We start from the raw sequence: 9,882 nt of genomic DNA, 5'->3' as shown, positions 1-9,882 counted from the left end.
ATACGGGGTCGCTACAGTTCCACCTTAAAAATGTGGTCGTGCCTGTAACCACTACAGGGGAATGTCTCTCTCGCTCTCACTCCCTCTCTCGCTCTCTCTCTCACTCCCTCTCTCTCTCCCCCTCTCACTCCCTCTCTCTCTCTCCCCCCTCTCTCTCCCTCTCTCGCTCTCCCCCTCTCTTTCTCTCTCCCCCCCTCTCTCTCTCTCTCTCTCTCCCCCCTCTCTCTCTCTCCCCCTCTCTTTCTCTCTCTCTCTCTCCCTCTCTCTCTCTCTCTCTAGCAGCGAAACTCTTTGGTAAAGCTGTGGCGTGTATGTGCACGTGTGTGACTACTAATAAGTTGTGTTGTTGAGGGAAGTGAAAAGAGCCACCGTCCGTCTTACTGGGTGCTGCTGTTCCTCAGCTGTTGTATTGCCGACGTCGATTGGCATTTGAAGGACTTGTCTCGACTTCACCGATATCAGGAACTTTTACACTCGGTGAGACATTTTTATTTTGTTTTTCACTTTCATATAGGTTGTTTGAGTTCACGACATGCCTTGCAGAATATAAAAGAGGCTTTGATGGCACCATGCGTAAGTTCCCATGTTCGTTTTTCACGTCCAGTCACATTTCTCTTGAAGTCAATGTTAAAGGTCATTGCAGCTCCTGTCATCAACAACAGGAATGACAGGTGACCACACTGAGCCCCACTACGGGCAAACACTTCAATCCCAACAAATTGTTTCCACGAATAGCATAGCAGCGTGCTTTAACAAATTGTGTCTGTTTCCTGAAATAATTTCTATTTCAGCTTGATTTAATCTGCACTTAAAAGACAAGTCCCAGCCCGTCACGTCATTATATGAATAAGCTATTCATGTTTCTCTTGATCCTTGGAAAATGTTGAGCAATTTCTCAGACCACCAACTGACTGGCAGATTATTCAAAGCGTCTTATGTTGTGCACAGTCAATAGTGCATTGACTGTGTTTTCAAACACAGTTGATAAACCTGTAGGTCCCTTAGATTTAACATACAACATAGACCTAGGCCGAGTCACTGATTTGATGGGTTCAAATTGTGCTGCAGACTACTTAACAACAAAATGCATATTTTACCTTGGACAAAAGTTTCATTGTACAGATGTGACTCTTCGTGTTGTCCGTCACTTATAACAAGTACATCAATGAAATGCAGTCATTCAAATGAACTCCTGAGTTTTAGAATGCTCTCATGAATCCACATATTAAAAACACATCAATAAATTAACTAATAAGTGACATTATAGGTTTTACTGTACGTTTTTCTGATGTTGCAACCATTCTTTTTTTTCTAATACAAGTTATCCTTGTAATTATAATACCTGTGCCTTGGTATTTGAGTCTCCATTAAATTCATTTGCACCATATTTCCTGTTTTTTTTTGTCCGTGTAGGTTGGAATTATGACGTCAGAGGGTATTTATGCAGACACCACACAGGACCCTCTGCTCATTCAGGAGAATGAGGAAACATACAGAAACCCCACTGAAGTCAAGATGAGTCAGATTGTGCTGCCATGTCACGCAAACCACTGTGGAGAGCTGAGTGTGGGGCAGCTGCTGAAGTGGATGGACTCCACAGCCTGCTTGTCTGGTAGGAGAGAGTCAAAGAAACATCTCATACATTATAACTGTTGTATTGATACTCACCAGAAGCCAAGACTATCCAATAATGTCCACTAAAAGCTCACAGCAGAAATAAGTGGACATGCAGTAAAACTTATATTCAGACCATTTCAAAACTAAAACTGTGATGTGCACAATGCTCTTTGTTTTGTGATGGACATTGCAGCAAGAGTCTTACTACCTTTCCTGCGCTCCCATGTGTGAGTATAGAAACACATGTACACACCCTCAAAAAAATGTTCTTGTTTTATACTCAGCTATGATAGTCTTATCGACTTCACAGCTTTTTAATCACAAAGAGTTGGCATTATGGATAGTACTGTATCTGCAAGGATTTTTAATATTTATGACATGAATTAAGGAAAAACTAATCTTGCAAAAATGGTCTGAGTTTACAAGTCCAAAACTGCCATGTGCCAAGAAGTCCTGCACATTTATTTGCAATTATCAAATCAGAGAATATTTTAGAGCTTGTTAGCGCAGCATAGATGATGTTAAATGACCTGTGATGGTTTGCACATGTATAATGTCTCCTGGAAGCTTAACATATAGACATTAATGTATTATGATGCTGTGTAGAGAAATATGATTTCACTCAATAGGAAGACTTACTGATATGGATTATTCCAGTGTACCTCTACAGATGAACACATTTACAGCTCATAATGTCTCACATTGCGTGATGCTTTGTGACTTTCTGTTGCACTTCTAAATGATGTGTGTATCCTCTCCTCTCCCAGCTGAGAGACATGCTGGTTGTTCCTGTATCACTGCATCTGTGGATGACATCCATTTTGAACACACCATAGGGTAAGGCATTATCCTTAATGTTTCTCTATCAAGGTGTTCCTCCAGCTGACTGGAACAGTCAGATCATACTGTTTCTTTGACTTTGAGGATGGGATAGGTCGTATTCAGTTCATATTCAATAAAAGCTGGAATAGAAATCGTTTTTGTTCTGCTTTCTGTTATGATCAACTTGAGTTAGTATAAAATAAACATGCAATCAAATGATCAAAACATGTGAACGCCTTAGATTAATGTGTTAATGTATAAAGGATTCTTGTAGTCTAACTCTTAAAGCTACCTAGCTCACATTTCTCACCCGTTAAAAACAGTGACATGTGAAGATTGGAGAACAAACACGTTTTGAGCCTGATGTTGACACTAAATGGACCTGATGTGTCATCATAGAGAGGTTCAGATTGTGTTGACAATGTAATCACGGCTTCATATTGATAGTAAAGAGAAGCTTCTGTGTGTGTCCACTTCAGGGTGGGGAAGGTGGTCAATATCATAGCAAAGGTCAACAGAGCCTTCACATCAAGTATGGAGGTTAGTGGACTGTATTTCTACGTCAGCAGAGTGACCAGACATTGTATTCAAGAAGAATCAAATAACTGTGTGTGACTCTGTTCATTTCAGGTGGGAATATTAGTGACTTGTGAGGACCTGTACACTGCCAGGCTGTGGAAGGTTTGTCATGCCTTTGCTACCTTCGTCGCAAGAAGAACTGAAGCAGGGAAGGTAAGGGATAGCAACAAAAAACAGTGACCAAACTATTTCACTAAAGCTGATTTAACATCCTCTGTGTTTGTGTATGTGTTGTTCGTGCAGGTTCAGCTGAAACAGGTGACTCCTCGCACACAAATGGAGCAGATGGAGTACAGCCTGGCAGCAGAGCGGAGGAGGATGAGGCTCATCCACGCTGAGATCATTACAGACCTGCTGAGCAGCAGCACAGCTCAGCTGGGTACAGACTGGAGACACCATGCTTTGTAACACAGCACTTTGCCAAACTTCTGCACCGCTAAAGCTCTTTTTCTTTCTTGCTCTCAACAGGAGAGTGCCAGGAGTTTCAGGAAGCTGTGCCAGCCGAGCGGACACGAGTGGAAAGTGTGGAGCTGGTGCTCCCGCCGCATGCCAACCACCAAGTCAGCACCTTTGGGGGCCAGATCATGGCCTGGATGGAGAACGTGGCAACAATTGCAGCAAGGTATATTCTTAGTGTTTTTCCTTTGTTCTCACGCTTATTTTGAGAACTGGAAACAAGCGGGAAGAAGTAGCCTGGCATCAAAAATACTTCTTAAGTCAAGGATTGTGGATTTGTGGGCAGGTATGTGAAGCGATATTTTTTGGCCAAGCACAATCGCTTCTTAAAAAACCATCAGAGAATCCAGAAACTGCACCAGGTAAAGAAATAGTGCCACACTTAACCCGGTGTACAACCAATTTGTCGAGATGAAACAAACAAGACAGCAGTGGTCATCAGTGAGCTACAAAGATACTGGTTGATGATAATCGTTACCTTTGAACAGAGCTAGGTGTTAGCTCACGTAGAGTCTCATTCATATTCTTATTACTATAGGCAGAATAACAAATCAACTGAATTTCTTTGTAACTGCTAGCTTGTCCAAAATCTGTGTGATCAACTTGAGGTTTAAAACACTCTAGACTTACTGCAAACTATTTTTTTTCCCCCATCTTCAGTCGCTTGTGTAATGCTCATCCAAGACTGAGGTCCATAGACATGTTCCATTTTCGCGGCCCGTCTCATATTGGTGACCGATTGGTACTTAAGGCCATTGTTAACAATGCCTTCAAACACAGGTGAGTCTACACATAACGACTAAATAACTCTTAGCTCATCTCATGATTGTGTCCATTTACTACTTCAACAGATATCTGTAGCCAAGGCGTGCATATTCTGTACGTTTGTGTGTATGCATATGTTTTGGTGAACCTACATTCTTACGTACATGGTGTGCTCCAGCATGGAGGTAGGAGTGTGTGCTGAGGCCTACCAGGGTGGGGAACCTCTACGTCATATAAATAGTGCTTTTATGACCTTTGAGGTGCTGGACAGTGACAGGAAGCCAAGCACTCTGCCACGGATACGACCTGAGCCTGTGGTGAGTTTTCTGAGTGTCCTGCTGCTTTAGAGTCTTTAGTTAACAGTACACTTTACAAAGCAGGGATCTTTTTTCTGAAGATAATATTATTGTTGTTGTTTTTTTAACAGGATGGAAAAAGACGTTATCAAGAAGCTATTGCAAGAAAGAAGATTCGGCTTGATAGGTAAGTGTCTCCCATCAAACCAGCAGGTTTAGTTCATGTGCAGCTTAAATATAAATGATAGAGCTCCCATGGTTTATTTCAGATTTAAATTTTGTTTGCAATGCAGGTATTGGTCCATAGGCAAAAAAGCTCTCAAAGGACTCTCAACATTGTCATCTACTCCTCTAGAAGTTCCTATTTGTAACAACAAAAAGTTTGTTTTAACCTAAAAGCATACTGGTTTAAATTGTATTACAGATGTTTGGAACATTGTTGTTAATTTCTGAGTGTTATTGTTATTTATCAATACATTCATAGTGGTTAGAATTCCAAGCTAACTCGTCAAAAATGTAATTTTCTTTTAACGTAATAAATAGAATTCAATGTATGATATACAATTCTGCACATACAGTCAGTACAATTGTAGATGTCAACAGTGATCATTTGAACTAGTAGGAATCAAGTTGACATTGTTAACAAAAACTCAAATTTCAAAAATATTTTTGTTAACTGAAACTAAAATAAAAACGGGGCATTACCAAAATATGAGAACTTACTGAAACGGTATCGTGTGTTTACCAAACTAACTAAGATAAAATAAAATGATTGAGAAAATGTCCTTAGTTCTCGTCCTTGACACAAACACACTCAGTGACACACATAGCTTTACTCACACAATGTTTTACAGGATATTTTCTGAAGAAGTTCCCTGATAACTTTCTCTGAGCCTTTTACAGTACAGAGACAAAAAACAACTAAAAGTAACTCTAACACTAATAAAAAACTTCACCAAAAGTAGCATAAAAACTAAACTAATTAACCAGCATTACAAACTAATTAAAACTCAACTAAGGTTGAAAACAAAAAGTCAAAATAAAATAAAGACGAATGAAAAATCCTAAACTATTATAACATCTATTATAAGAATTGAATTGCACATATTTGGCATTTCAAACATTCTGTTAATTGAGACATGCTTCACACACATAGGCTGAAATACACAAACATTCACAAACAAGATCCTATGGCACTAATGGAGACATGTCAGGGTGCCCACACGGAGCGCTCCTGAGCTGGTGGGGGGTTTCAGTGCCTTGCTCAGGCGCACCTAGGCAGTGCTCTTAATTGTATTGACCAAACAATACAATTACATACAACATACAACCTCAAATCTTGAATGAAAAGGAGCAGAAAGAAGAGTAATCTTATATAATCTTTCACAAAACATTCATTAACAAAACACATCATTCAAAATCATTGAACATTACTGAGTTTGAATAGAAGTTAATGCAGAAAGTACCCTAGTGCTAATGAAGTTACAGGTTTGTACAATGAAAATGTAACCGTAAAGAGATTTATTGAGGCTATCCAGAATTAAAACTGTGACTACTTAAAAATGAATTAAAGAAATGCTCATTTAGAATAGTTACTAGTTCAAATGATAAAATGGATATGTTGGCTGAACATGGCTCGGAATTGTAATGATTCAAAAGGCAACTATTAATACTAAAAACTGCTTTTTTTCATTACTGATTTCATGTTGAAAGTTTCTGCCATGTATTACAAATATTCAAAATACTGTAATAATGATAGAACCTAACACCACCATAGAAGGACGTTGGTATACACATTACAAAAACATCAAATATATTGAAAAAAAATACAGTGTAGTATGTGATGCAGTAAGTATTACAGAACAGTTCCTTCATTGCTGTGTTTGTCCAGAATCCATTGTTTACAATCCTGATCCACATGACTTGGCAGTGCAGCATGTCACAGCTGAGCAGACTTTGGTGCTCAGTCTGTCACACATAATAAGTTCATTGTTCCACTGTAAAATACAGGCCTCAAGTTGAATGTTCAGTCCATGGTTTGAATACAAAATGTGTTTTTTCTGCAATGAAAAAGTTCATGTTGGTCAGGTTTTGAAGATCTGAATGTCAATCATTGTCCTCTTCATGTTTACAGAAAATACATCATCTCCTGCAAGCAAACCGAAGTGCCTCTGTCTGTGCCCTGGGATCCAAGTAACCAGGTTTGCTTTTTTTGTTCTGGCCAACAGAGGCTTCAATGTTTTTGTAGGCTTATAAGATATTGCCACTGTGTTCAAGAGTTCAGGAGAGCCCTTTGTTTTCAGATGTACCTGAGCTACAATAATGTATCTGCACTGAAACTAATGGATACCAGGAACAACTGGGTTTTAACTTCTGAGAAAAACAAGGTCAGTGTTGTTTGTAATATCTTTCAGGATATAACTTGATAACTTGTCACAGCTGTTGTGATTCAGCCCTGCATGCTGATCGGTATTATTTTGGAGAGGCTGCACAGTCACTGTGGCTGACCTGGAAACAGGCCCATTTTGCTTGGATTAAATTGAGGAATATTGCAGGAAGACGCAGGAAAAAACTGAAAGTTTAGACATACTTCTGGTCTACTACTGTCCATGGGTCCATTTTATAAATTCATACATGTTCTCCTGAAATTAGTCATCCTCAAAATGTACAAATGTACCAGATGTTTATGTAGCCACTATTCAATAGTCAGACTCTATTTATGTGGGTACATTTCAATACCTTTTACAAGTTCCTGTTATACACATATAGCCCACCCACTCTCTGTGAATCTTTTGCATGTTTTAGGTGAGATTGTACACACTGGAGGAGAACCACATGCTGTGTTTTAAGGTGGAGATGCACGTTGGCGTACCAGCAGAGCAGACTTTCCTCCTACTGTCGGACCTGAGGAGGAGAAAAGAGTGGGATCGGCATTATGAGTCAGTAACCTGCACATGTTGGGCTAAATAATAAGGCTGTCGTAACTAATATTATCAAAGAAATGTTAGACACCAGGATATTCCTGCTTGATTTTTATGACAGCACATATGAAATGCTCAAACTCTGATGCCACAACAGTCATGTTGGCTGGTGATGACAATTCAGAGAGCTGAAACATACATCAGAGCGATAGGTTGGTTACATGTTTCTATCTCTATGTTAACACATGCTCTTTGCTTTGTGGCTGTTGCAGGGAGTGTGAGGTGATCAACCATGCGGATGAAGAAGACACACTTTATCGTGTAGCTACACCGTCCATAAGTAAAGGGGGCAAAGGCCAGGACTTTATCTTGCTGGCATCGAGGAGGAAACCATGTGATTTCAGGTGTTGTAACATACTACATAATAAACACTTAGGGCTGAACTTAACATTTCATGTTTTGTTTGTCTCTTCACTGCTTTTCTTCTTCTTTTTCACGATCATATATTTCTGGATATTCTGACTCTTATATATTTAGGGATTTTATATATTTATGCAACCGTTGATTAAGTTATTGCGTTACTGCCTTCTGTTTTCATGATGCTATGCTGTTTTGTGCCTCTCAGGGACCCATTTCTTATTGCTCTGCGGTCTGTTACTTTGCCCACTCACCCTCCCACTGAGGACTACACCAGGGGGGAGGTGCTCTGTGCTGGCTTCACAATCTGGGAAGAGTCCAGTACTGTCACCAAGGTTGGCCAAATGTTTAACAAACACCTGCTATAAGCACATTTCTGCACCCCGTACGATTAACAACTGCAAAACTAAGTCATAACAAGATGCATTTATTTACTGCAGCACTTGTGACCTGATGTTTTAACTTTATTCAGATCACGTACTACAACAAGGCCACACCAGGCGTCCTCCCCTACATCTCCACAGACATTGTCGGCCTCTCCTCCAGCTTCTACAGCGCCTTCTCTGCCTGCAGCCGCTTCCTAGAGGACAACAGGGACAGCCTGGTGGTTGCTCCATCCTCTGCACTGTTACATGACTGTGCTGATAAGCTCTCTTTAAACGAGGAGCACAAGCATCAGTAGGAGGGATTAATTTCTCCTCTGTAGTGGAGTTGCTTTTTGAAGAAGCCATGGTTGAATGTGAGTGTGCCACTGCAATGTATTTGTATTCTTTTTAAGTCTGTAAATCTCAGCCCTCCCTGTATGTTTTCTATTCCCATAAATGAGAGATTTCTTTCTGAGACAGGCTTTAGAAATACACTGTGAAGGTTTTTTGTTTTTTTTAAAGCAATTCACATTTCTAGCGAGATTAATATGTACAGAGTAAGAGTGCACAATGTTAGATTTTAAACCTCTGAAGTGTTATCAGAGAAAAGATATTGTGCAAAATCTTCTTTATTATACTCATTTACAAATCACTGAATCATATTTTGGTACAAAGATGTAGCAAGTATTAAACACAGTGTTAACATTGTGTTCCCTTGACACAGTCACGTTTTTATTGTCTTTACATAAACTAATAAGACGATGACACTAGTTTATGCTGAGATATTTGAATCAGCCTCTTTTGATAAACTTAGTGTATTTCTACCTCTTGAATAAGGTTTATATTAAATTAAATTATAAGTTACCTTTGATGTATATTTAGGATGTTGTTGTATTTTGAGATAATAAATGTATGTTTTAAAGGAGAACTCGTGCACTGATTGTTGTAAGTACACATTAAATGGCCAAGTATTGCACATAACAAGCTGGTTTTTTTTTTCTTGAATGAACTGAAACAATAAACACAACGGACCAGCAGATTAAGCTCATGTCAGCTGTTGTGTTGGTGTTCACCTCCCTCACCCTGCATTCCTCTCATTCCTAACACTGTTTTTATGAAGGAGACTGTCTAAAACTGTAGCTTGTGATTTTTTAGTGTTGTGACATGTGCACTAGCCAGCAGAGGGGCACAATGGAGTGAAACAGTGAGCCTCTGACTGTGGGTGTAACAGAGGTGGTAGCTTTGCTTTGCTTTCCAGGTATTGTGCTTGTTCCAGGATGATCCTGTTATGCTAACGCTGCTTCCTGGACCGGACAACATAAGGGAATGCATCTGTAACCAAAAGTGAAATGCTGTCGGACACAAAGCAGTCAGTAATCCTGTGAAATAAATCTGTCCAAAGTATCCCTGGATGAGAGGATCATGTGTCTTGGCTGGCAGCTTCCTGCACACTGCCAGTTCCCACTGCTCTGCATGCGACTGAACAGCGTCTGATGTGTACTATTTTGGTGTATGGACTCGAGTCTGTGAGGCAAGCTGCCCAAAATCGGTGCCCACTCCTAAACCATCCTCCTCATCCTCTGATTCAGAAGTGCTGCATGCTTCTCCCCCGCACCCTGCACCCTGCACCCTGCACCTGCCATG

General features: G+C 40.0%; 1 protein-coding gene across 1 annotated transcript; it reads left to right on the top strand.

The window, feature by feature from the left end:
• Nucleotides 1-255: 255 nt before the first annotated feature.
• Nucleotides 256-8,745, top strand: acot11b (acyl-CoA thioesterase 11b). The gene is made up of 16 exons (XM_061033266.1): nucleotides 256-477; nucleotides 1,414-1,612; nucleotides 2,385-2,454; nucleotides 2,919-2,979; nucleotides 3,070-3,171; nucleotides 3,262-3,397; nucleotides 3,487-3,640; nucleotides 4,135-4,254; nucleotides 4,418-4,556; nucleotides 4,667-4,722; nucleotides 6,670-6,736; nucleotides 6,839-6,922; nucleotides 7,341-7,474; nucleotides 7,729-7,860; nucleotides 8,082-8,208; nucleotides 8,346-8,745. The coding sequence occupies exons 2-16, from the start codon at nucleotides 1,423-1,425 to the stop codon at nucleotides 8,553-8,555; spliced, it is 1,782 nt and encodes a 593-aa protein (XP_060889249.1). The 5' UTR covers nucleotides 256-477; nucleotides 1,414-1,422; the 3' UTR covers nucleotides 8,556-8,745.
• The last annotated feature ends 1,137 nt before the right edge of the window (nucleotides 8,746-9,882 follow it).

This window comes from Labrus mixtus, chromosome 3 (assembly GCF_963584025.1).
Source record: "Labrus mixtus chromosome 3, fLabMix1.1, whole genome shotgun sequence".
NCBI lineage: Eukaryota > Metazoa > Chordata > Actinopteri > Labriformes > Labridae > Labrus > Labrus mixtus.
This window is presented reverse-complemented; position numbering and strand designations above follow the sequence as displayed.